At 53.9% G+C, this 27,268-nt stretch overlaps 1 protein-coding gene across 2 annotated transcripts; it reads left to right on the top strand.

The window, feature by feature from the left end:
• The first annotated feature begins 3,783 nt into the window (after positions 1-3,783).
• On the top strand, positions 3,784-26,915 carry PLCD1 (phospholipase C delta 1). Of its 2 annotated transcripts, none has more exons than XM_032861211.1 (15): positions 3,784-3,930; positions 12,214-12,378; positions 16,126-16,354; positions 22,727-22,856; positions 22,951-23,182; positions 23,777-23,978; positions 24,083-24,227; positions 24,307-24,456; positions 24,549-24,707; positions 24,926-25,085; positions 25,283-25,399; positions 25,793-25,971; positions 26,065-26,197; positions 26,272-26,421; positions 26,553-26,915. In XM_032861211.1, the coding sequence occupies exons 1-15, from the start codon at positions 3,897-3,899 to the stop codon at positions 26,636-26,638; spliced, it is 2,271 nt and encodes a 756-aa protein (XP_032717102.1). In that variant the 5' UTR covers positions 3,784-3,896; the 3' UTR covers positions 26,639-26,915. The 2 variants fall into 2 exon arrangements, with proteins under 2 accessions (XP_032717102.1, XP_032717101.1); XM_032861210.1 differs by lacking the exon at positions 3,784-3,930 and adding an exon at positions 8,882-9,017.
• The last annotated feature ends 353 nt before the right edge of the window (positions 26,916-27,268 follow it).

The following is a 27,268-nucleotide window of genomic DNA, read 5'->3' on the forward strand; positions in this document are numbered from 1 at the left end:
GAGACAGAGAATCTTAAACAGACTCCACGTCCAGTATAGAACCTCATGCAGGGCGTTGGCATGTCCTGTCCCCTCTGCCTGGCATCCTCTTCACCAGATATCTCCAAATGGCCCACTCTCTTGCCTCTTACAAGTCTTTGCTCAAGTCTTTACTACAAGTCTTTGTCACTTTCCCTGTGAAATCCAACCTATCTAAAATTGAACCCTCTCTGATTCCCGAATGCCCTTATCCTACACACCTTCTAATCTACCACACAATTCACTTCTCATGTTCATTATGGTGTCTCTTTCCTTCCCATTAGAAGTTAAGCTCCAGAAGGGCAGGGGTTGGAGGTATATTTTGTTCACTGGTGATTCCCAAGTCTTCAGAACAGTGCCTAGCACATAGTAGGTGCCCAATAAATATTTGTTGAACAAAGAAATAGCAGAGCAGTGTCTTCTTGGCTTCACAGACTTAAGTGTGCCTCCTCCCTCAGAGGAGGGTCTGAGGGCCAGTCTCCTGACTATTCCCCCACACCAAGCCCTAGACTCTGCCTCTGGAGTTGGATAGGGTGGAGGTGAGCACTGGAACTTAGTCTGCGTTCAAATAAACATCACAGTTACATTCACAAGCAAATACACAATAAAATCCCACAAATGTCATTATGGAAAAGTAACCCCACATCGTCCCATATCATCCTGGGATAACCAGCGGGCCCAGACACCCTGCGGTCCATCCCAGCGTCCTGGATCCCTGCACTGTCAGGACAGGCATCCTGGCATAATCTGAGCGTGCACACTTGCCACAGCCGCATCCTTGGGAGAGGCCACCTCCACTTTCCCTACTGGTGTGTCTAGCTTTGGGTCCAGGACCCTCTGGGAGGGGATTCAGATGGGGTTTTCCAGCCCCAGTAAGCATCAGGGGCAGGCCCTTAGACAGAGAGCCTGAGGCTGGGCTCTGTGACCACCAGGCGCAGCAGAAGAGACAGGGGAGGGGACAGCTGTGGAGACATCGGATGCCAGCGTAAATCCATCCAGCAGTACCTGGTAGCCAGCGTCTGTGGTTTCAGCGACTGCAGCTCCTGACTATGGGGATCACAGAAATGAAAGGATTTTCTCAAAGTGTCACAGCAGGAAAGGGCACCGCAGATTTAAACAGCCCCTCATCCCCATCCCCGTGGCTCCAAAGACCAGGAGGGACAGAAGAAACCTCCTCCACCTCACCTACTCAGACTTGCTTGGGTTTGCATTTCTGGGGGAAAGGTTGGGCTGGGCGATCCCTGAAGCACACCGGGAGCCTGACTGTCCTGAAAGTTGACATTCCCCGCTTTGATCCTCCCCCTCCCCGGGCCTCTGGGGGACTGGGGGAGTGCCAGAGAGCCAAGGGAAGAGCCTGGACGTAGGCAGGACCCTAACACTAGGTCTCACTAGGTCTTCCCTGTCCCCAGTCATCCCAGAAGTCCCCTTCGCCTGCACCCAGCCTCACACACACACTGAAGACAGGAGAGCCCACTGAAATGGCGAGATGCCTGAAACTCCACCATAGGACAACACAGCTTTGGGCATGCGTGGCCCCTCTCTCCACACTGAGCCTGCCCAAAATCCTGTGAGTCATCAGGATCTCAGGGCACTTTGCAGAGGTTACTGGCAGCTGGGTTTTGGGGAGAGGAATTAAGGCGCTCGGCCAGGACCAGGGCTGGGCCCACAGAGGGCCCTTCTTGTTTAGGGCCGAGGGAGCAGAAGCCAGCAACTCTGTGGTTGGAGGTACAAAGCCTTTTGCTTGGCCCTCCAGCCCCTCCACCCAAAGACGGCTAGTCACTCACTCCCCACGGAGGCTGGCTCCCAGCAGAAGCAGGCAGAGTGCCTCGCAGGCAGCCTGTAAGAGGAGGGGGGCAGACAGAGGAGGTGAGGGGCGGACAGAGGAGGCAAGGACCATCGTGGAGTGCAGGAGTGCTGGACGGAGCAGCAGGGCAGGGCGGCAGCTTGTCTTCTCTGAGCAGGGCGCTGTCCCGCCCTCTTTTCCGGCAGAACCTGGTGGCTTGTGCCAGCTCTGAGTCAGCCACGCCTAACCATCTCAGGGGAGGGAGGAGGCTTCAGCTTGGGCCCTGTGCCAGAAGAGGACCTGAGGGGGAGGGTTCGGGGTACTAGAGGAACGGCCTGGCGGCAGCCCCCACCCTACAAGCATCTGCGGCATAGGGAGAGGCCACAGTGCCAAATAATGCCCTAGTTTGGAGCCTGGGGCTCGGAGCTGGGAGGTGACGTGGATCAATAGGAATGATGCTTGAGATGAGGCCAAGGCAACTGCTGGTGTCAGAATTTCATCGTGTCTCTGCCTCAGAAGAGGGGCAGGGCATGAGGAGACCCAACGTCCTGAGTAGAGGGGCTTGAAGGCCCCCAGGAAAGTCAGAGGCCCCCAGAGGACAGGCCTTTTGGCATATATCCTACCCTAGGATGGAGAGAGAGAGAGAGAGAGGGAGACAGGTGAGGGCAGAGTAAGAATCCCCTCATTCACCCCCCCCACCCCCCAGGACTCCAAAGTCAGGCCTGTCAGTGTGGACTTGCTTATCCCTGACTGGAAGGGTAACCAAGGAGGGCTCTGACAGGTCTGCCAGGACCAGGGGGCACTCTTACTGAGGGATAGGCCCACCAGAATGAATGCTAGACCCTCTATGTGGAGGGGAGGCATAGGGAGGCAGTGGACTCTCCGATGTCCCAAAGTCCTGACCCAGTCTTGACCCTCAGAATAGAAAGACCACCCTGTGGCTTACATCCTTACCTGAGGTATTCAAGGCCTGGTTGTACGGGAAAGAGGAGGGGTTAAGGTGAGCGAGGGGTCTGACTTCTACCAGACTCTCACAATGGCTTTATCAGCCCTCAGGAAGTCTGGGTAATTCACTGGTGGGCCCAGCACCCTTCATCCTGGGAGGCCTTCTGGGGGGTCTCCCAAGGGACTTTCCCAAAGGGTGGTGGGCAGCAGGATTCCTGGACTTTCCCTGGGGGTATATGGGTACCCTATAAAGGGGGTATCTGGGTTGCAAGAGTTGAGGGGGAGCAAGGAGGGGGCGTTCCATGGAGGGGCCTAGGGGCCCTTCCTTCCGACAGCCCCTTGGGAGGCCACCCAAAGAAGAAACCCTAGAAATGTAACCCACCTTTAGGTCCTGTCCCACCACTCTGCTGTACAGATCACCAGGGGTTTGGGGTGAGTCTAAAAGGTGAGTTCCCTGCACCCAATCGCTGTAAGCTTTCCCTGCCTGCGCCCCAGCCCTCACCAAAGGCGCTCCTGGGGTTAGAAACTTCCCATCGAGAGAGGAGAGGACCATCCTCCGGACAAGATTTAGGCATACTTCTCCAAGGACCTCCTAACCCATGCCGGTGCACCCATTTTGCAGAAAGGAAAGCAGAGATCCGGGGAGCCACGGGTGGACGCCGGGACGCCCAGGCTCCCTTTTGCAGCACCCCGGCTGGGGTTCGGAAGTTACGCGGTCCTTTCCCCGAATGACGCCATTCGGGGAAGATTCTTTCCAGCGGCACCCCAAACCCGGAGAGGCGCCCACAGGTAGGGCGTGGGGCCGGGCCTCCCGCTGTAATGATAGGGCCCACGGCCTGTGGGTGGTGGCGGCGGAGGAAGAGGGAGGAATCTGGCTATTTCTGGTCGGGGCGCGCCCACTAGCCCCGGCAGGGGTTGGCAGGGCTGCTGGCCCACCTTCTGCCCTCCCTGATCCCCAAGAGGGGGCGGGGAGAGGCGCGGGTTGGCGGGCCCGGGGGGCGGGGCGGTTTCCCCGGCCCACCTCCGGTCTCCTCCCACCAGAGTCCCATCGGGTCCCTCCACCACACTGCGCTCGGACCCGAGGCCGCCGGCGCAGTCGCCGCGCACGTGTGTCCCGCGGCGCCCCCTCCCGCTGCGCCGGCCGTCGGGCATGGACTCGGGCCGGGACTTCCTGACCCTGCACGGTGAGTTCCCCGCTGGCCTGCGGGCGGACCCTGACATGGGCCGACCCCGCGGGAAGCCGTTCGCTGCCCTGGGCCGGGGACCCCCCAGTTCCTTCGGCCGCCCTCCGCCCCGCCCCGGGCCCGCCTCTCAGCTCCTTTGTTGCATTAGGGGAAATCTCGGCACAGGACTCTCGGGGTGGGACTGCCAGGAAAGACCTTGGGCGTCTCCAGGCTTGTCCCCCAGATCTGGCCCGAAGTGGTGGTTGGGGTGGGGGTGCGGCTCTGAAGACTTCTCGAAAGGCGACCCGCGACCCCCAGACCCCGCCTCAAGGATTCTGCCTTCTTCTGGTCTCAGAAGCCTGGGCACCATGGTCCAGCGCGCACGGAAGGGAGGAGGAGGGACGGAACCAGCATCCACGAATAACCAAGTTCTCCCCCACACCGTCCGGGCCCGGCTGGAGAGGCTCCCCAAAGTCCAGGCGTGCCTGGACCGCGTCAGGCCGCGTGGGTGTGGCGGGAGGGGGTGCGGGGCGGGGGAGGAGATGAGGTGCGCAAGGTTGGCTGAGGTCGGGCTGGGCAGCTTCAACTGCTCGGCGCAGAACTCCGAGTCAGCGATGCCCAAGGTGCAAGCAGCAGCCGGATCCTCCCGTCTGCGCACTCTCCTGGCGGGACCGGCTGAGTATCACCTCGAACTGCCTGCAGCTCCACCCTTTGTCCAGTCGAGTTCTGTCCCTCTGACCCACCGGGGAGCAGTCCTTGCTGCATTGCTGTCCCTCCAGGAGAAAGAGCAGCTTCCCACTCCAGAGCCTGGAGGTCTTCTGGCAGGTCAGGCCCCCCAATCTGGTCTGGCATCTCTCTGCTCCAGCCTGGGGACTCAGTCACTTTTAAGGGTGCCTTGTCCTCCTGATTTCTGAGATCATCTGCCAGTTCAACAAACTCTGCCCCTTAGGCCATACACTCACTGCCTAACCCTATCTCCCTGTTTTCTAGGATCCCTGGGGTTGGAGACTTAGTGCCTACCACTGTCCATCCAAGCCATACATGAAGATAATAGACAGGAAAGAGAAAGGCAGACACCTCCAGCTGCCCACTGGGGAATTCGGGGATAGGAGATCTTTCTTTCAGATCTTTCTTTCTTTCAGCCAGCCCCTGGTCTGTCTTATGTTTCCTAGTGTCCATGGCCCAGAGAGACCTTGTTCAGGGCCCAGAGCTGTGACCCTCCCACCACTGGCCTGGGCTCCTCAAGGTAACCTCATCCACCTAGGTCATGGGACTCCTGCCCCTTCCAGTGCTTCCTCTTCTCAGACCAGAGGTGTCCTTAGTGCTCCTGCCAAACTGGCAGGAAGGGAGTCTGGATGGCTCAGAGGACCACAGTGGAGACCTCTGCTTTCTCTCTCATCATCCCTCAGTCAGTGCTGTCTGTCCTGCAGAGTGCCACCTCTTCTGGGTCTGTCTCACCCTCAGATCTCCTAAAAGCCCTTTCTGGTCGCCTCTGACATAGCTCATGTTGGAATGGGCTCCATCCTCAGGCGTCTGTGCCTTTGTCTTGTCTTTCTCCCCTGGTGTCTTCCCTGGAGAGGAAGCCACGTGGAGGCACCGTAGCTTGGGTTTGGCCCATTCTCTTTGAGACATGCCTCCCACATGCCTCACTCTGTCCAGCCCCTCCTGAGGGACCGTCAGGGACACTGCAATCTGCAGGCCCTGCCACTTCAAGGTCATCACCCAGAATCACCTCCCTTAATTGCCTCGGTCCCTCCTGCAAACCAGATCAGGAAGCAAGAACCTGGCAAGGGGAGTTGATGGCAGGAAGAGGTGGTCACTGTACCCTGCCCTGTGCCATTCCAGGGTGTCCACACTGCCATTGGAGTCTGTACCCCTTTCAGATTTGGGGCCCTATGGCACCGAACATGTGGCTTGGGCGGTTGGCAGTCTGCCACAGAGCCTCCCTGGATATGAGCTGTCCTTTACGTCCTCACCCCAGATGGGTGCAGATGCCGTGTAGTCTACAGGCATGGGTTCTAGAGGCGGATTGAGTTCAAGCCTTGACTTTTTCTTTTCTTTTTTTTTTTAAGATTTTATTTATTTATTTGACACACAGAGAGAGAACTCACAAGCAGGCAGAGAGGCAGGCAGAGAGAGAGGGGGAAGCAGGCTCCCTGCTGAGCCGAGAGCCCGACTCTTGATCCCAGGACCCTGAGATCATGACCTGAGCCGAAGGCAGAGGCTTAACCCACTGAGCCACCCAGGTGCTCCTAAGCCTTGACTTTTTCATCTCAGACAAATCCCTTGATTTCTTGGTGCCTCAGTTTCCTCAGTGAAATAAGGGACAAGAACACTACTGATGTCATAGGCTTGCTGTGAGGACTGAATGCCGTCACACATATAAGGCAATGGGAACAGTGCCTAGAGCTCAGTAGGGGCTGTGTTGCTGCAGGAGGCCCACCCCCAAGGGATCATGCCCTGTTCATTCTTGGGAGATGAGGGGGGCACTGTAAGGGAGTCCCTTGCTAGGAAAAATGTGCCCAGAACAGGGCTCAAGAATCAAGGGGCTCCTTCTGGTGTCTCTGGGAGGCCCTCAGACTGATGTTCCAGTCTTCTGGCTTCCTTCCCCTACTCCACTACCTTTGCTGTCACTGTTCTAGCCAGACCAGCGCTGGCCTCACCAGCAGGTCTCCACATATACCCCAAAGGACAGTACATCACAGGCCCTCCCCTTACAGAACACGTCCACCTTCACTTAACTCTACCTGCCCCGAATCCACCCTACCTCACTGTCCCACCCTGCCTCACTGTCAAAACTAGCATTTGTAAAAGTGGAAGGCAGTCTGTGGGAGGGGCTCATCTTGGCCCCGGGCTCCAGCCCTCATCTGGCCTCTATTTATAAATGTTTTGACCCAGAGCACATCCCTTTGCCTCTCTGGGCCCTTTTTGTCCCCCCATGGCCAGCAACACGCAGTTTACAGGAGACGTCGTGAAGAGAAAGCACCGATCGGCATAGGAACTCTGGGTTGGCAAAAGAGCCAGTACCCCCAAGCCAGCCCCTTATCACCTCAATTATGTTTCCAAACTGTGCCTGAGGTTCCAGGCCCATACCCCACAGACACACACTGATCTACACTGATCTTAACATTTTGTGCCATAGGTCACTTTGGCAGTCAGATGAAGCCTGTGGGCCCCTCCTTGGGGTCATTTTTTTTTTTAATTTTTTTTAGATTTTATTTATTTTTATTTTGAGAGAGAGCACAAGAGAGAGTGTGTGTGCACAGAAGCAGGGGGAGGGGCAGAGGGAGAGGGAGAAGCAGGCTTCCTGCTGAGCAGGAAGCCAAATGATTCCAGGTGGGATCCCTGGACCCTGAGATTGTGACCTGAGCCAAAAGCAGACACTTAACAGACTAAGCCATCCAGGCATCCCAGGGTCATGTTTTTAAATGCATTGAATAAAATACATGAGAACTCAAAGGAAGCAAATTATATTGAGATGTGATTCTATCCATAGGTCTTTGGTGTGGGGCTGTGGTGGGGGGCCGTCCTTGATCCTCTGGATGAGAACCCTTGTGTGGTTTCTCTAAAACAGTTAGCCTTACCCTCTGCCTCCTCCCCCTCCACATGAGGAAAATCCACATATTTCAGCTCATCTACACTAACTAACACACGTTCTCTTGATTTATTCTCTGCGGCGCGACCTTAGGCAAGTCACTCTGCGCTCCAGTTTATTGTTAGTGTGATGCTTTGCTTGGCCGTGCTAATGGCTGGCTTTGCCGGTGACTCACTGCCAGTGCTGGTGACTGGGGCAGCAGGGAAGCGAATGGAGGAACTATTCAGAGGCAGAGAGTAAAAGAGAGGGGTGAGTCAGGCCTCTGGGTGGTGTCCTGACCTTGGCACACAGTAGGGGCTGGGTGCATGAAAGAGAAGTTGTAACTTACATGAAAGGTCCCACTGTTCCCGAGCACACTGGCCGCACAGTTTTGTATAAAGTTGCAGTAGTTCTCATCTATTCATCAAAGCAAGCCTGCGTTAATGGACTCATTTTAAGATCAGCCTTTTTTTCAAGAATTCCATTCGCATTTGGAACCTTGGAGATTACCCCACTCGGGTGGAGAAACTGTGAGAAGGAAACAAGTCTGCCTGTGAGGCAACAGCCTGCTGAATTACAATGAATTCGTTGAGTAATTGAAGTAAAATATTTGACGGGCTTGGTGGTCTGCCCCAGGCTTCATCCCCGGCTCCGTCTGACCCCGCCCTATCCCGTTCTTACAGACCTGACCACCCAGGCCGCCGCTACCCGATCACCCCTTCTCTGCTCAATCTCACTCAAGCTTCGTCCTCCGCCCGGCCCCCAGTAGGTGTTTAGAATTCGCGACTCGGGCTCCGCCCCCGGTGGACACCGCCCCCTGGTGGGACACCAACTCCAAAGCTGAGGTTCCGCCCCTCCCTGCCTGAACCCGGAGTTTTCAGTGCGGGGCCCTCCCTCGGGTCGCCCTCGGGGCCTTAGCTCCGCCCCCGGTCGGCTTCCTGAGTGAGGCTTTGCCTCCACTTCGCATCCCAGACCGTGCGTTTTTCCCCCGCCTCCCACCCCAACCTCTGGCTGTGGCTCCGCCCCCTATCCGCTTTCTGGGTTCTTGCTTTCGCCACTGATTTGCTTCCTGGGTTACAGATTTGTCCCACTCCGCCTCTTGGGTTCTGGCTCCTCCTCTCCTCTCCTGGAGTCCGCCCTTGCCGCACCCCCAGGAACAAAGGTCCTTCTGCTCCCGGACTGGCCACGTCTCCCGGGGTCTGCCTCCGCCCCTTTTAGCCCTGATTTCTCTCACGCCCCGCCTCTAGGGCCTAGGCTCCGCCCCTCCAGGCTGGCCCCTCCGGGCTGGCCCCTCCTCCTGGGCTCTGACTCCGCCCCTCCACGCCCGGGCTCTGCTGTGCTCCCCTAGGGCAGTAGTTCCGCCCCCACTACCAGGGCTTTCTAGAGGCCGCGCTGTCCCGGGTCAGGCTCGGTGTCCCAGAGGCAGTGGGGAGCGTCATGCAATGCCTAGGACTCCCGAGTCGAAGCCGCTCCAGAGAGCTCTACCTGCAGGAGCAGAGCCTCAAGGTGGCAGCGCTCAATGGGCAGAGGCTGGGTAAGGACCGCAGGGAGCTCTGCTGGGAAGGCAGCTAGGGCAGGATGTAGAATATGTTGCTTTGATCCTTTGGTTGGACCAGTTTAGTACTTCTGTGAGTGTGAGACCCACTGTGGGTCTGTGTTTGCCGGGGTGGCATTTGGAGTGTTTTAGGGGGGGCGGGGGATTGGTTACTTCTCATCCTACCTGAGCCACTCCAAAGCCCCCCACCCCTTACCACCCTTCGCCCCTCCTGTTTACAGATTTCTGAGGCACTACTAGTTATGTGGCTAGTGTGTAACTGGTATGACCGTGTAACCCAAGGAGATGATTTTCGGAGACTATGTGATCCAGTGTGATGCTGTGTAAGTGTGAATGCCAAGTGTGATAAACTAGTGGTGATTCTGTCCCTCGTGTGATACGGGGGCCACTGTGCAGCAATGATGATGGGTAACACTGTGTGACCAAGTGTGTGACACTGTAGCACTGGTGCGACCTTGTGTGGTCCAGTGTGATGCTCAGTGCCCTGACTGACTGAGGGCGACAGATCAACAGTGGGTGACCCGGGTGACTGGTTCTGTGTTACAGTATGTGTTATGTGGATTTTCTGACATTACTCAATGTGCCTGAGTGGGGACTTGCATAAGGTAATGTTTCCTAGCACTAACCCTTGGGCAGGCTTTGGAGTCCCGACTCCACAGTGTAACTTCCTTGAGCCTCAGTTTCCTCATCTGTAAAATGGGAGTAATGATAGTGCTTTCCTCCTCTGGTTGTTGGGGGGATTAAATACATGTGCTAAGAACAGTATCTTATTCAAGTATTGGCCATGAATGTGATGGTGGCTGCTATGATTATCATAGTGATGATGTTTTGGCACTGTGTGTTGAGTGTGGCAGTGTGTAACTGTGTAGCTTTGTGTGGCTGTGGGGCACAGACCCAATTTGTCTCTGTTATGCATCAGTACAGGGACAGGACTCGACAGGAGGAGAAGGTACTGGACCTGAGTGAGTGGGGCTGGGCAACGAGTGCCATAGACTTTCTGGGTACTAAGGGAGCAAGGGTGGCAGGGTGGGCGGCCCAGAAGCCTCAGAAATAAAAGGGCCAGCCGTCAATGAGACTCAGAGGTGGGGGTGCCTGCACAGGTCCCCTAATGGCCCAGAAGGCCTTGGCTATTATCAAGGCCCACCTTGGGGCTGAGGTCCGTGTTCCAGAAACCATGTCAGCAGCCAGGGGACTTATCTCTGCCTGACCGTAGACAAGGCCACAGCCTGGCTCCAGGACAGGATGAACATGTCATCTCCCCACGGTGTTTTCCAGAACCGGAGGGTGGGGCTCACCTTCTACTTTCCAACCTCCTCCCCCATTACCATCTGTGTTGTTGGCCATGGCTTGTCCTAATGAGTGCCCAGCTTTGGGGGCAAGGGACAGGCCAGGGTGAGGAGATGCCCTGCCGATTATACTTCAGCCTCAGAAAGGACAATGGAAAGCCCCAGCAGAGGCTGAGGGACTCCCTTCTGGCATCTGGGAACTCCCTTCCTTTTGTTCCAAGTGCCCCAGACACAGCCAGCAGTATAGGACATCCTACAGCCCTTCTCAGCTCCACTGAGCCTCCCCTGGGGCTGAAGGGAGGCTGCTCATACTAAGACAGAGGGGTCTCCCAGAAGTGTGCAGAGACTTCGAACAAAAAAAGAAGAAGGCACATCACACTTTCACCTCTGAGGAGACCCACAGACGCCTCTTCTGGTGCTGTTCTCACCCAGGGCTGATGGGGGAACAGAGGCAGGGGGAGGAGAGCTGCCTAAAGCCATGAGGGTGTGTGTGTGGGTTTAGCACTGGGCTCTGTCCCTAGTGGTGGCAGGAGACTGGGGAGGGATAGAGTGGGTATGGGTGGCTGAGGCCTGGGGGAAGCGGTCCAGAAGGTTCCCTTTGTCTTGTGGGTGTGTGGGCCAGGCTGGTGGGGTTGGGGAGTGGGGATAGCCTGTCGGACTGTGGATCTGGGCTCAGAAAAGAAAAGCTTATAGGCCTTGTCACAGGCCCCTCAGACTGGACCCACATGGTCCCCGATACCATCGCTCTGCTGGAGCAGAAGGAAAAGGATTGCTGAAGGGCCACATGGTTTTAGTTCTGGGGATGGAGTGAGGTGAGATGGCCAACTAGCTCTGAGCAGAGATGGCTGCTGGACTGATCTGGCTCCGTGGATAGATATGGATCTAGATGCATCTATCTCTGTATTATATTGATGAATCATTGAGGTGGGGAGTGGTCTCTCCTTGATCACAGTTGATACAGACTCTGTTTGGCGAATGAGGGGATGAGGGCGCCTAGTGCCCCTTTGGTACCTCTTGCTTGGACCTGTTAAGGCAAAGGGCATTGTATCTTTGGGAACCCACACTGCGGAGGCCAGCCCAGGCCTCTGAAGATAGCCGCGCAGGAGGGGCCATGCAGCTAGGGTCTGATCCTTGCTTAGGGCCCTGGGCCACCGGGTCCTGCCTCAGCTGCTAGGAAGGCAGCACTGTGCTTTGGGCTATTATTCCCTGAGGGTCCCAGATCCAGGACACTCAGAGATGGGGTGGACGGGGAGAGCCAGGGGCATCCCAGAGGCCAAACTTGGGCCACAGTGGGCTCATCTGTCTCTTCGGGGGGCAAGGATCAGAGACCTACTCAAGTAAGTGGAGCTCAGGATGGGGGAGCAGGAGGGGTGAGGGTGACAGGGATGGGCACAAGGGTCCTACAGCAACCATAACCTTGACTCCAAGAACTACAACTCTGGAACCTTTTTGTTCCTGCTCGGCCTGTTACTTTGGTCCCGGCTTCCTTCAGATCACTCTAACCCCTAAGTATGACCAGGAGGGGCACGTTTTGTTTTCCAAAGTCAGGCCATTTCTCAGGCATTTCTCAGGTGTTCTTGAATTAGCTGCTTCGCCTTGTCCATTCAGCTGTGGATGACAGGTCACAAGTGTATCCTTGAGTGGGTGGGTGTCCTAAGGTTTGCATGGCCTTGGCTGGCAATCAGAGATGACTTTTTGGAGGAGGCAGGGCTCCAGTATCACCCATGGGGCATGGGTGAAGGTGGGAGAAGGAACCGTGAGCGGAGGGTGAGGCTGGTGAGAAATGGGACCCTTCTCTGAGAGGGCCCAGAGGTGGGAGTAGGTAGCATGGGGCCTGGGACAGCAGGGACGCCAGAGGAAGTGGCATCTCACCAGCTGTAACCCTCTAGGCCTACAGGATGATGAGGACCTACAGGCACTGCTAAAGGGCAGCCAGCTCCTGAAGGTGAAGTCCAACTCATGGCGGCGAGAACGTTTCTACAAGTTGCAGGAAGATTGCAAGACCATCTGGCAGGAGTCGCGCAAGGTCATGCGGACCCCGGAGTCCCAGCTGTGTGAGTGTCTCAGGGCTGCAGGGGGGGGGGGCAGAGTGTGGACCCTGTGCTTGCGTGGGGAATTGGATGCTGGTTGGGGCAGGGGATGGGGGTGGGGAGGTCAATCCTGGACCAGGACCACAAATAGGGACACCCAGGCCTGGCCTGTTGGTGCCCAGGTCGGTCACACAACCAGGACCAAATACAGGGAAACTAAAGCTGGCAAGCTGGCAAGGATGGGGGAGAAGAGTTTTTTAAATCACCAAAGGGACTACTGAGGCCTAGTCTGGGCCGGAGAGGGCAGTCATGGAGGACCAGAGATGGAGAGGCTAAAGCCTTTTGAGGGTAGGGATACATAACTGTGACCACAGGTGGGAAAGCCAGGCTCAGGAGTAGGGAGGTTGCTGGACCGTGTTGTCTGAACGCACAGGGTATCCACCCAGACCCATGTGAGAAGGAGAGAAGTTGGGTGGATTAGGACTCCAGGTGTAGTGAGGACAAAAGCCAAGCCCAAAGTCCGGGGGCAGATAAGGCCCTTCCGGGTATCAGTGGCCAGGATGTGAGGTGGGGCCGCAGAAGGCAGTGCCTTCCTGGGACTGGGGCCATAGCAAAGAGGTAGGGTAGAGTGGAGAGAGGCCTTAGCTGGGCAGCTCCCTGGAGGGTGTTGGGTCTGAGGATTTTCTGGAAGCTTTGGAAAAGGCCCTGCAAATGGAGAGCGCCTCCAGAGTCCTCCCAGAGAAAGAAGCTGTGCTGGTTAGCTGTCTTTAGCACAGAATGCCCTAAAGATTCTGTAAAATGAGGGGTCCCTGGGTGGCTCAGTGGGTTAAAGCCTCTGCCTTCGGCTCAGGTCGTGATCCCAGAGTTCTGGGATCGAGCCCCGAATCGGGCTCTCTGCTCAGCAGGGAGCCTGCTCCCCTTCCTCTCTCTCTGCCTGCCTCTCTGCCTACCTGTGATCTGTCTAATAAATAAATAAAATCTTTAAAAAAAAAAGATTCTGTAAAATGAGAAGTGCCCACTGCATCTTTACTTAGTGAGAACATTTTATTTATTTTTTTTAAAGATTTCATTTATTTATTTGACAGAGAGAGATCATAAGTAGGCAGAGAGGCTGGCAGAGGGGGGAGGGGGAAGCAGGCTCCCCGCTGAGCAGACAGCCCAATATGGGACTCGATCCCAGGTCCCTGAGATCATGACCTGAGCCAAAGACAGAGGCTTAATCTACTGAGCCACCCGGGCGCCCTAGTGAGAACATTTTAGGCCAATGCTACCCAAAAGAACTTTCTTTGATAATAGAAATGTTCTATATCTATGCTGTACAGTATGGGTGCCTCTAGCTACCTGTAGCCATTGAGCCCTTGAGATGTGCCTAGTGTGACTGAGGAACTGAATTCTTAATTGTACTGAATTGTAGCTACTTTGTATTTAAATAGCCATGTGTGGCTGGCGGCTGTTGTATTGGACAATGTGGAAAGATCTGGTACCTGAATTTCACCCAACCCAGACCCCCGCCCTTGGCCGTGGTGGAGAGAGGAGGAGAAGGGGCAGGGGCAGCCCACTGGGGAGGGCAACCAGACACAGGTGACAAGCTCCAGATGGGAGAGGGGACAGGAGGATGGGAGGTGCCCAGGAAGGGTTCACTGGGCCTTAGGACGCTGGGCAGAAACCTGAGAAAGTATTGTCTACTGGCTGTGTGGCCTGTGGCAGGGTCAGGGGTGAGGCAGGACAGGATCAGGGTTTGATAGGGAGAGCTGGGCTGGGGCCTTGGGGCCGTGGGGCATGGAAGGTTTCTGAGCCAGGCAGGGTAGGGTTAAAGTGGACAGATCCTGAAGTTCTCTCCAAAAGCCACCTGAATGCGTGTCAGTCACACAGCCTGGGAGTGACCCAGACCTCGCCTCTGTCTGTTGGTGGCCCCAGCCAGGCTCCTTCATGGGTCTCTGCCCTGATATGGGGCTTCCTGTTAGGCACTGGTGGGGGTGCGGCACGGTGGGAAAGGGAATCTCGCTCTCTGAGCTCTGGGGATTCCTGAGAGGCACCCCCTCCACCAGCCACTACATATGCCTGGTTCCCTGTTGTGTGCCTGGCACTGGGTGGTGGCCGGCATGGGGGCAGAGACAAGAGGAGTAGGGGACCTGGGCTGGAGAGATGAGCCCCTCATACTAGAAGGACTGTGAGCACAAGGGCAGGAGGGGCCTTCCAGGATGGAGACCCATGTGAGCCAAGGTGCAGGGGCAAGAACGAGGAAGGGGCATGAGTGAGTGGCCTGACCTGACCAGAGGGGCTGCTGAGGGGGTGGGTGCAGCGGGATGTGCTCAGAGTAACACCGAGCTGGCTCTCGGGCTGAGCATACCTGTTGGCTGCTTCCCTTCTCTGGGGGAGCAGTGAGACTGTTGTCCCCAAATGCTCTCTCCCCTCGGGGAGCCTGAGGCCAGGTGAGGGAGGAGGGGAACAGTGCCCCCAGTTCTCTCTGCTCCCTCCTCCCTAAGTTTCCCCTGATCCTGCCGCTGCTCCTGTCCCCCCACTCTGGCTTCCAGGCATTATCAGCAGTGCGGGCATCTGGACTCTCTCTCTGGTGCGGGTGGGGGTGCTGGCAGCCTGGGAGCTGCACAGCTCCGGTTTCCTGTTTCCACTCCCAGCCCAGGGCTGCAGCAGCTAGTCTGGGCCTAGCAGGCATTAAGCAGGGACATCCCCTGCACCCCAGATGGCCTGGGGCTCACATGCCCCACTCTCGGAGCCTGCCACCCAGGCTGGGCACATCCCTTCACCTGGGGCTTGCAGGTGCATAGGAGGCTTCTGGGCACTCGGGGTACAGACAGGCATAGGAGAGCTTGGCAGCTGGAGCTGGGCTAGGACCCAGGCCAGATAGATGGCTCAGAACATAGGTGGGGCAGGGGCGGAGCCTGGACCTTGATGCTGAGCAGCTTAGCATGAGCCCAGCTGAGGGGACTGGCTCCCAGCCAGGCCAGGAAGGGCACCCTGGGGTCCGGGGGAGGGGGCGGTGGGGAGGCGGCAGTCTTGCTGCTCCCTGAAGCTTGGAAGGCTTGGATGTGAGAGGAGGGCTCTCCCCCCAGTTCCTAAGGGCAGAATGATGGACTCTCTCAGATCCTTAAGGGCCACCACTTTGAGTCCTAGAGGGCAAGAGCCTTCTCGCACTCTTCTTACCAAGGGGTTCCCTGATCAGGACACACACAGACACACACAGGCCAAGGTCGGGTCTGTGCTGCAGCACAAGCACTTCTCCCTGTGGCCCCACACCCCAGGGCCAGGGCTGCCTGAGTGTGGCTCCAGGCTCCCGCAGGGTCAGGGGAGGGGCCTGCGGGGAAGACGCCCCAAAGGCCCAAAGTCAAGTACGATCTGGAGGGTATGTATCCTATCTGTCACAGGCTCCAAGCTCCAGAATGGTCTCTCCCCGTCTCTAAAAGCCCTGCCCTGATTGAGTACTCTCCCAGGGGCCCTCCTCCCTCCATCTGGAAACAGTAGGGCCTGGGGTCCCAGGTGCCCTTCTCTAGGGTCAGTCTTTCCCGCTGTTCCCCACCTCCCTCCCCTTATTTCCCCTACCCATCACAGCTGTGTCTCATATTCCTCCTCCACCTCAGTCTCTGTCCTCCTTCCTCCCTTGTGTTCCCCTTGTCCGTCCTCCCACCCCACTCCTTGTCTCTGGATCCGGCCTGAGCTCCATCCCTGGCTCTGGGTACCCATGCTGTGCTTTGGCCACACCAGGGGTGGGGACAGGCCTCGCAACTCTCTTTGCCACCTATCCCCTTCTTGCAGTCTCCATTGAGGACATTCAGGAGGTACGGAAGGGGCACCGCACAGAGGGCATGGAGAAGTTCGCCCGGGATGTGCCCGAGGACCGCTGCTTCTCTGTGGTCTTCAAGGACCAGCGCAACACACTGGACCTCATTGCGCCATCGCCGGCGGAGGCCCAGCACTGGGTGCTGGGTCTGCGCAAGATCATCCATCACTCGGGCTCCATGGACCAGAGGCAGAAGCTGCAGCAGTATCCTTCTGGTGGTGGTGGGTCCTGGCCTAGCCTGTGGATCCTGGCCGTGGTCATGGCCAGGGCAGCCTGGTTATGGAAGATACTGAGCCTGGGCCATCATACCGACATAACAGAGTCTGGGTGGGTGGCTTACACGACAGAAACGAATCTTCTTACAGTTCTGGAGGCTGGAGACCCGAGGTCTGGGTGCCAGTGTGGTCGGGTTCTGACGAGAGCTCTCATCCTGGCTCATGAGTGGTTGCCAGCTCACTGCGTCCTCACATGGCAGAGAGAGTGACAGACAAGATCTTTGGTGTCTCCTCTTATAAGGGCAGTAATTCTATCATGAATTACAAGACCTTATATAAGCCCTCCATGACTCATCCCCAGATGCCATCATATTGGGGGGTAGCACTCCCACATATTAATTTGGGGGGAGCACAGTTCAGTCCTTACACAAAGGGAAGCAGAGGAGGTACCTGGAGCCCTGTTTGGTCTACTCAGTGCAGCCCCCACTGTCCCTTCTTCTCCCCCCATAACCAGCACAGAGTTCTGCTAATGGCAACAGCTTCCATGTGAGACCAAGTCTTGAGTGTTTGACTGTTTCTTGGAGTTACTACATTTTTTCTGTCTGGGAATTTGGAAGGCCAAGGCACCCCCTGTGCCATTCTTTGGGGAATGGTCAAATTTTCCTGGGCCTCATGTGCAGGCCAGCCTATAGGCTTAAAACAAATTCACTTCCACATCTGGATGCACGACAGCACACTAGCCTGTGGTTCAAAGTGGTCAGACTTCTGGTACAGAGGATTAGGGTGGAACCAGCTTCAGTTCCTTTATTTTAATGACAGTTTTATTGGCATATCATTCACATACCATGTGATTCACCTGCTTAAAGTGTACACGTCAATGCTGTTTAGTATGTTCACAGGGTTGTAAGTAATTTTACAACACTTTCATCACCTTAAAAGGAACCCTGTACCCATGAGCAGTCAGGCCTCATTTCCCCATAATCCTCCAGCCCTAGACAATCACTAATCTGCTTTCTGGCTCTTTATGTTTGCCTTTTTCTGGACATCTCATATAAATGGAATCAGAGTCTTTTGTGACTGTGTGTCTTTCATGGAGCTTGTTTTTCAGGTGAATCCATGTTGTAGTGTCACTCAGTACCTCATTCCTTCTTACGGCTGAATAACATTCCATGGTGTGGTTGTTCCACATTTTATTTACCCAGCCAGTGGTTGATGGACGGTGAGGTTTTCACTCTGGAGCTTTTATGAATTAATGCTGCTATGAACACTGGTGCAGAAGTTTTGTGTAGTACGTACCTAGAATTTACAAGCCTTATGGTAACTGCATGTATGTTTGAACTTTTGAGGGACTTCTAGTTTTCCAACAAGGAAATTGACATTCCCACCAGGAGTGTATGAGGGTTCCAGTTTGTCACATCTTTGCCAAGGCTAGTTACTATCATTACTACTATTCTGTCCTAACCACCCTGGTAGGTGTGAAGTTGTATCTCATTGTGGTCTCGACTTGCATTTCTTTGACAGCTAATGGTGTCAGCTGTCTTTACATGTGTTTTTTGTTTTGTTTTGGGTGGTTTTTTTTTAAGATTTTATTTATTTATTTGAGAGAGAGACACACAGCAAGAGAGGGAACACAAGCAGGGAGAGTGTGAGAGGGAGAAGCAGGCTTCCCGCTGAGCAGGGAGCCCAATGTGGGGCACAATCCCAGGACCCTAAGATCATGACCTGAGTCAAAGGTAGACACTTAATGACTGAGCCACCCAGGCACTCATCTTTACATGTGTTTATTGGTCATTTGTAGAAATATCAGATCCTTTGCCCATTATTTATTTATTTATTTATTTTTAAGATTTTGTTTTTAAGTAATCTCTACAGCCAACATAGGGCTTGAACTTACAACCCTATGATCAAGAGTTGAATGCTTGGGGGCACCTGGGTGCTCAGTCAGTTAAGTGTCTCACTCTTAGTTTTGGCTCAGGTCATGATCTCAGGTTCATGAGATTAAGCCTCACGTCAGGCTCTATGCTTAGTGCAGAATCTGCTGGAGATTTCCTCTCTCTACCTTTCCCTCTGCCCCTCCCCCTGCTCTCACATGCTCTTTCTCTTTCTCTAAAATAAATAAATTAAAACTCTTAAAAAAAAAGAGTTGTACTCTCTACCTACTGAACCAGCTAGGCACCCCTGTTAAGCTCTTTTTAAAATGGATTTATTTTTAAAAAATCTTTACTTGTAAAATCTACATAACATAAGATTTACCATCTTTAACCATGTTAATTGTTTTGAGTACATTCACATTGTCAGTGCAAGATGCAACTCTTCTCATCTTGTAAAACTGAAATTCTCTCCCCATTAAACAACAACTTCTCATTCTCACACCTCCAGTCCCCACTCGACAGCCCTGACCCCCTGCAGCCACAATTCTGCCTTTGTCTCTCTGAATTTGACCACCCTAAGGACTTCAGACAAGTAGAATCATACAGTATTTGTCTTTTTGCAACTGGCTTATTTCACTTAGCATAAATGTCCTCAAGGTTCATCTGTGTGGTAGCCCGTGTCCAAATTCCCATTCTGAGGTGAAATAATAATATTCCACTGTCCGCATACACCATATATTGTTTTTTCATTCATCCATTGATGGGCATGCTTCCACCTTTTTTCTGTTGCTTCCACCTTTTTTCTGTTGCTTCCACCTTTTTTCTGTTGTGAATAATGCTGCTGTGAAGATGGCTACACAAACATCTGAGACCCTGCTTTCAATTCTTTTGGGGTCTATAGCCAGAAGCAGAGTTGTTGGATCACAGGGTAATTCTACTTTTAAGTTTTTGGAGGCATGCCATATTGTTTTCCACAGCATCCAACCTACTTTCTACTCCCACTGACAATGCTCCAGGCTTCCGATTTCTTCAAGTCCTCAACACACCAACACACTGTTCTACTTTTTTTTTTTTTTTTTTTTTTGGTTTGGTTTGGGGTTTGATAGGTATCTTATCATGGTTTTGATTTGCATTTCCCTAATGATTAATGATATTGAGCCTTGGTTTTTTATTTGCTTTCCTGTATCTTCTCTGGAGAAATGTCTATTCACATCCGTGGTGCAGTTTTTACCTGGGTTATTTGTCTTTTTATTATTGAGTTGTAAGAGTTGTTTATGTATACTAGGTACAAGGCCTGTCATAATTATGCTTTGTAAATAATTTCTCTTATTGTGTGGGTTCTCTTCTCTTGATGGTATTTGAAGCACGAATTTTTAGTTTCGGTGAAGTCTAATTCATTTGCTTTTTGCTTTTGTGGCTTGTGATTTTTGGTGTTATATCTAAGAAGGCTTTGCTTAACCCCAGATCACTAATGTTTACTCTTACTATTTTCTTCTAAAGGTTCTATAGTTTTAGCTATTACATTTAGGTCTTTGCTTCATTTTGAATTCATTTGTGTGTGTGGTGGGATGTGGGGGATTCAACTTCATTTTTTTTTTAGCCTATAGGTAGTTGTCCCAGCACCACATGTTGAACTTGTTTTTACACCCTCATCGAAAATCAATTGACCGTAAATATGAAGATTTCTTTTCTTTTCTTTTTTAACGATTTTATTTATTTATTTGAGAGAGAATAAGAGTGAGAGAGAGAGAAGTCAGAGGGGAGGGAGAAGCAGACTCCCCACTGAGCAGAGAGCCCAACAAAGGGCTTGATCCCAGGACACCCTGGGATCATGACCTGAGCTGAAGGCAGACGCCTAACTAACCACCTCAAGAGGGTTTGTTTTCATGGCTGTCAGTTTTATTCCATTTATCTATGTCTATCCTTGCAGCAGCACACAACAGTTTGGTTACTGTAACTTTGTAAATTTAGAAATCAGGAAGTGTGAGTTCTCCAAAAAAATTTTTTTGTTAAGATATATTTATTTGAGAGAGATTGAGCAAGCAGGAGTGGGAGGGACCAGAGGGACAGCAAGAGAGAATCTCAAGCAGACTCTAAGGGCTTGATCTCATGACCCTGAGATCAAGAGTTGGATCCTTAACGGACTGCTCCACCCAGGTGCCCCTGTTCTTTTTTTGCAAGATTGTTTTGACTCTTCTGGGTCCCTTGACGTCCCATGTGAATTTTAGGATCAATTTCTGCAGATAAGCCAGCATTTTTATGATAGGGATTGCATTGATATAGATCAATCTGGAGAGTATTCCCTATATTTAATAATATCAAATCTTGTGATCCTTAAATATGGGTATCTTTCCATTTATTTAGGTCTTCCTTAATTTCTTACGACATTGTTTTGTAGTTTTCAGAGTATAAGCTATACATTTTAAAAAAATCATTCCTAAGTATTTTAATTCATTTTGAGGCTACTTGATGGAATTACTTTAATTTCATTTTCTGATTATTCATTGCTAGTGTATGTCCAACTGCTTTAAGGGACATCCTTTGAGCTTTTTTCGTTTCCTTACTCTGTACTTTTCAGCATTTCATAGATTTTTATGTATTTTTTCTCAGTGCTACCTCTGCCTAATTTTGAGTTTTCTTAAAAATCCACTTCTGTAGCATCAGCTTATCCTTGGACAGTCTAGTGCCCCCGGAGGGTTCTGTTGCCCAGCCCTTGAGATCATAAAGCCATCCCAGCCTGCTAAATAATCATCGACATGAAGACCTCATGTTTGGCTGGACTACTCTGAAGTTGATTTTTTTTTTAACCTGGAATTCTGCCATAATTATTTTTTCATGTAAATATATACATAAAGTATGGCTATGTTAGAATGAAGTTTTCTTTAATTTTTAAAAAAGATTTATTGATTTATTTTAGAAAGAGAGTGTGTGTGTGCATGTGTGCAGAGAGGGGCAGAGGGAGAGAGAAAGAATCTCTAGGCAGACTCTCCACTGAGAGTGCAGAGCCCGAGGCAGGGCCCAATCTTGTGATGCTGTGATCATGACCTGAGCCAAAACCAACAGTAGGACACCTAACCACCTGAGCCACCCAGGTGCCCCAGACTGAAGTTTTAAAGGCTGACAAAATGAAACTACTAGTATTCGGGTTCTGCCCCCAATCTTCTTTTCTGCATTGTAATTTGCCTAATGATGCACTTGCCAAAAATAGTGGAGATCTTATATTTGTATCTATTTTCTGTGTACCATTATGTCATAATTTTTTCCCTGTGTTAGTAGAGTCTCCACAAAAAGCTGTAGTGACTGTGTAATATGCAGTTGATGCCCTCTAAGTTAGTGATCTGTTCTTTTAGTGTTGAACATTTATTTTCAGTCTTTCACTACTATAAGTAACATTGCAAAGAACTATGTTCCTAAATGCTTTCGGTATTCCGGAGTATTTCCTTACCAGTAGATTTCTAGAAGTGGAATTGGTGAGTCCAATGATGTAATGGTTTTGAGCTTTAGCTCTATCTTTGCATCACGTTCCCAAGGGTTGAACAATTTCCTTTATCCAAGTGATAGATGGGAGTGTCCATGTCACCTCACCCTTACCTGCACTGGCTAATAGACTTTTCAAGTGCTGATCTTAGAGTTTAAGGAACTGCTTCTCATTTGCAAACTGTTAATGTCTTTGATTACCGAGAATGTTTGAAAAAGGTTAGTTTATGGCCTTTTCTCATTTAGTTATTAGGGTCATCATCGTGTTTTCTGGATGGCTTTATTTTTTCTTTATTTGACCCTCAGAATTATTTAAAGTTTACATGGCATCAATTATGTTGTTTCCTTTGTGACTTCTTCTAAAAACCTGCTGTCATTTTTTAAAAAATTGTTGTCTTTGTTCTTTAATTTCTTTGGAATATAATGTGGAGGTCCTTTTTCTTGACTTCTCCAGGTCAAGTCTGAGGGGGTAGAGGCGAGGGATAATGGAGAAGTGGGGCTAAGTGCCCCCATTGTGAGGATGTGATGCAGGCTTTGTTTTTGCTTGTGAGACACTCACCTTCTGATCTGTGGCTTCAAGTTTGCTGTTTCTTGTAAAAATAAGCCTCAAGCGCTTTAGTCAGGTTGGCTAACTTATGTATTGAAAACCAGAAGGACATATCTTGAAAAGTTGACGGGACCAGGGGGATTTGTTTGTTTACTTTTCTGTATTTTGTAAGCTATCTATAGTGAACGCTTTCCCAGTGAGAAAGAATTTTTTTTTTTTTTTAATATGAAAGGGTTTGAAGCCAGTAAATAGAAAAAAGACCCCTTAATAGGATATAGCATTTCTTCCAAAGAGGCCCTCGGGTCTTGTCTCTGGAATGCTGGTATGGCAGGCCCTAAGGGAGCTTTGTCTGTAGGTGATCTCAGTCCATCTGGGCCCAGGAGTGGACCCTGGGTTTGAAACCCAGCTACAGCTGGGACCTTGGGGATATCGGGGCTCCTGGGTTCTTTCCTTACTTCTTGCCCAGCTGGATTCACTCCTGCTTGCGAAAAGCTGACAAAAACAAGGACAACAAGATGAGCTTCAAGGAGCTGCAGAACTTCCTGAAGGAGCTCAACATCCAGGTGGATGACAGCTATGCCCGGAAGATCTTCAGGGTGAGGCAGGGAGTGAGGGCTGGGTCTGTGTGGCCATGGGCCCTGGGACCCTAGTGGGGAACACGCTTTGAGCCCTGCCCACCCGGCCTGGCAGGAATGTGACCACTCCCAGACGGACTCCCTGGAGGACGATGAGATTGAGGCCTTCTACAAGATGCTGACCCAGCGGGAGGAGATTGACCGCACCTTCGCGGAGGCGGCAGGCTCCAGGGAAACGCTGTCGGTGGATCAGCTGGTGACGTTCCTGCAGCACCAGCAGCGGGAGGAGGCGGCAGGGCCTGCACTGGCCCTCTCCCTCATTGAGCGCTATGAGCCCAGTGAGACTGGTGAGAGCCTGGCTACAGGCTGTGGCCTGCAGTCCCTGGGGCCACACCGGGCTGGGAGACCCCTGGAGAGACTACAGCCCGAGTGTAGGGAGCTCAAGGGAACAGAGGGGCACCCTGGTCAGTATCTGCTTGCCCCATGAAAGTAAGCAGATGGGAGACGGGGCTCCAGCATCACTACCCCTCTCTTGGTTGCTTCTCCAGAGGGTTTTGCGGACTCCTCCTGCAGAAATAGAGAGGAGCCTGGGAAAGCAAACCCTTTTCCTGCTTCCGCCCTGGGCTGGGCTTTGAGATGGACCGACGGGGCCCTGTCTTGGAGGGGCTTCAGTCTGGAGGCCCAGAGGAGGAGATGAGGCCCCGGCTTCAGGGGGCCTCACAGTGTGGGGGACGTAGGCGGAGAAGACAGGGCCCCACCCTGGGGTAGTCACAGGCTGATGGTTGACTCACATTCACCGCCTCCGAGAGATAACAGCTCAGGACAGGGAGACACGGACAGCAGGGGGCTCCCCTCCCAGAGCGGTGGCGCCCTGAAGGTCTCCTGAAGGTGGCTGGCCTGGCCCGAAGGGCTCTCACGGGCACTGGTGTCCTCCTTCGCAGCCAAGGCACAGCGGCAGATGACAAAGGACGGCTTCCTCATGTACCTGCTGTCTGCCGACGGCAGCGCCTTCAGCCTGGCGCACCGGCGGGTCTACCAGGACATGGGCCAGCCGCTCAGCCACTACCTGATGTCCTCCTCGCACAACACCTACCTGCTGGAAGACCAGCTCACTGGGCCCAGCAGCACTGAAGCCTACATCCGGTGGGGCCCGGGGAGGGGGCAGGGGCGGGGCCTGGGCGGCCTGGGGGCGGGGCCGGGCGCCTGGGGGCGGGGTCGGAGGGCCTAGCCGCCACGCCTACCCGCAGGGCGCTGTGCAAAGGCTGCCGCTGCCTGGAGCTCGACTGCTGGGACGGCCCCAACCAGGAGCCGGTCATCTACCACGGCTACACTTTCACCTCCAAGATCCTCCTCTGCGACGTGCTCAGGGCCATCCGGGACTACGCCTTCAAGGTTGCGCGCGCCCCTGGCGGGTGAGGAGGGACGTGGTAGCGGCGGTCCCCCCACTCCTAACCTGCCCTCGGGCCTCCAGGCGTCCCCCTACCCCGTCATCCTGTCCCTGGAGAATCACTGCAGCCTGGAGCAGCAGCGTGTGATGGCGCGACACCTGCGCACCATCCTGGGCCCCATGCTGTTGGACCGGCCGCTGGATGGGGTCACCAGCAGTCTGCCTTCCCCTGAGGTTTGCAGTGGGCATGGGGGTACCCAGACGAGAGAGCAGGGGGACTGGCTGGGAGGCCCTTGGGTCTTAACGAGCGGCTCCTCCCTTCTTAGCAACTGAAGGGGAAGATCTTGCTGAAGGGAAAGAAGCTTGGGGGGCTCCTGCCCCCTGGCGGGGAGGGTGGCCCTGAAGCCACTGTCGTGTCTGATGAGGACGAGGCTGCTGAGATGGAGGACGAGGCCGTGAGGAGCCGTGTGCAGCGCAAGCCCAGGGTTCGAGAGGGAGCTGTTGGGGAGGGGGCAGCCCTGGGGCCGTCCCCCATCATGGGATGTTTGCCTTGTCTCAGTTCTCTGTGGCTGCCACTCAGACCCTCTGCCCCCCTCTCTCTGTCTGTCTCCCTCTCTGTCTCTCTGCGTCTGGGTTTCTGGCTCTCTCAGTGCCCACCTGCCCCAACCTCTGAATCTAACCTGGGCCTCCCCATGGCCCCCAGGAGGACAAGCTCAGGCTAGTGAAGGAGCTCTCCGATATGATCATTTACTGCAAGAGTGTCCACTTTGGGGGCTTCTCCAGCCCTGGCACCCCAGGGCAGGCTTTCTATGAGATGGTGTCCTTCTCCGAGAACCGCGTCCTCCGGCTGCTCCAAGAGTCAGGTGAGCCCCAGCCCGGCACCCTCAGGGTGCTGGCTGGCTGTCTCAGTATTCAGACTGGTGGGGGCCAGGCCTGGCTCCATGACTCTGAATGGGGCACTCCCTGCTGTTACCAGATGGGGGGCAGGGCAGCGGGGGAGGGAGGGGGGGCTTGGGCTCCCTAGGAGGCCTGTGCTTCTGACCACCCCCACCCTTTTCAGGAAACAGCTTAGTGCGCCACAATGTCAATCACCTGAGCAGAATCTACCCTGCTGGGTGGAGAACGGACTCCTCCAACTACAGCCCCGTGGAGATGTGGAACGGGGGCTGCCAGATCGGTATGGGCTGGCAGGGGCTGAGGAGATCAGGGTGAGGGTTTCAGTCCAGAGGGCCAGGGGTCAGGTGCCTCTGGGGACCCCGCTGGGGCCAGACACAGGGACTTGTGGGCTTAGGAGCTGGTAGTCTTGGTTTGGACATATTCCCCTGCCAGTAAGTCAGGGTCTGACCTCACCTGGTTAGCACATTAGCCCTTTGAATTCTGACACCGGAAGTGGAATGTGAAGCTGTTGTGGGTCAGTGATGGGGGTGGGAAGGCAGGAGGCACTGAAGGGATGCCAGACCCCGCTTTTGCCTCACTGTGTGGCCCTAAGGCCTCCATGTACCCTGAATAGGCCGGGCTCTAGGGCCCCCAAGGCCAGCCCACAGCCCGTGACTGCTCTGTCTGCCTACAGTGGCCCTGAATTTCCAAACACCTGGCCCAGAGATGGATGTATACCAGGGCCGCTTCCAGGACAACGGGGCCTGCGGGTACGTGCTGAAGCCCGCCTTCCTGCGAGACCCGAACTCTACCTTTAACTCACGTGCCCTGACTCAGGGGCCCTGGTGGACCCGGAAGCGGCTCACTGTCAGGGTATGGCCAGCCACCCGCAGGACGGGAGCCCAGGGGCCTCCCTCCTCCCCACTGCTACTCCTGAGCCCTCCTCTGTCCCTTGCCTCTGCTCAGGTAATCTCCGGGCAGCAGTTGCCAAAAGTCAACAAGAATAAGAATTCAATTGTGGACCCCAAGGTGACAGTGGAGATCCACGGCGTGGGCCGGGACGTGGCCAGCCGCCAGACGGCTGTAGTCACCAATAACGGTACTCGCCGGGCCTGGGTGGGGCCTGACCCCCGAGCTGGCAGCCCGCTCTTGACGTGCTGCTTGCACTCCTAGGTTTCAACCCGTGGTGGGACACAGAGTTTGAGTTTGAGGTGGTCGTGCCTGAGCTTGCCCTGGTGCGCTTTGTGGTGGAGGATTATGACGCATCCTCCAAGAACGACTTCATTGGTCAGAGCACCATCCCCTTGGGCAGCCTCAAGCAAGGTGAGTGTTTGTTGAGGAGAGGGGACGGCAAGGTGGAGGAGGCAGGGCCTGTTACCTTGGGCTGTGGAAGCCTCTTGACGACGCCTCACAGAACTCTCTGTGTGCTCTTTCCTGCCCATCCCCCTTGCCAGGATACCGCCATGTCCATCTCTTGTCTAAGAACGGAGACCAGCACCCGTCTGCCACCCTCTTTGTGAAGGTGTCTCTCCAGGACTAGGTTTGGGGGTTCTGATGGGGGCTGCCCCAAGCAGGCCGGGCCCTCTGTCCCCATCCAGGAACAGGGCTGCTGTGGCTGCTCCCAACCTCTCACTTGGAGCTAGAGGCCCCGCCCTGCCTTCAGCTCTAACATCCCGTCTGTGCTGCTGCTTCTCTGGGGTCCCAGGAGCTGGCCCTGTCCCTGGAGTTCTCCTCAGTTCCGTTAGGAAAAACACTGCAGCCCTCCGCCCTCTGGCCTGGCCCTGGGCTGAGGGTTTTTATAAAAGTTAAAAGACTAATTCCTATGGTCTCTTTACCGGAATGCCAGGAAATCCCTATAAAGGGCATATGTGTGTGTGTGTGTGTGTGTGCGCGCGCGCATGTGTGTTTGGGGGGAACTGGAGCCCCAGCACCTCTCTTTCCATGTCCCCCACACTTACACTGAGTATGAGGGTTGTCTGTCCCCTTGGGCAGGAAGGACCAGCAAGAAGCAAACCCCTCCATGGAAGACAGTGGCGAGAGCTTGGTCCCTGGAATGTCACAGACCACCCCCTCCAGTCCCAGAGGCCCCTTCCCCCAGAGATGGACCAACTGAGTGATCCAGACTTGAAAGCCCACACACCACACATTGTGAGCTCCACCAACTTTTATT

This window comes from Lontra canadensis, unplaced genomic scaffold (assembly GCF_010015895.1).
Source record: "Lontra canadensis isolate GAN:19392208 unplaced genomic scaffold, GSC_riverotter_1.0 scaffold20, whole genome shotgun sequence".
Taxonomy (NCBI): domain Eukaryota; kingdom Metazoa; phylum Chordata; class Mammalia; order Carnivora; family Mustelidae; genus Lontra; species Lontra canadensis.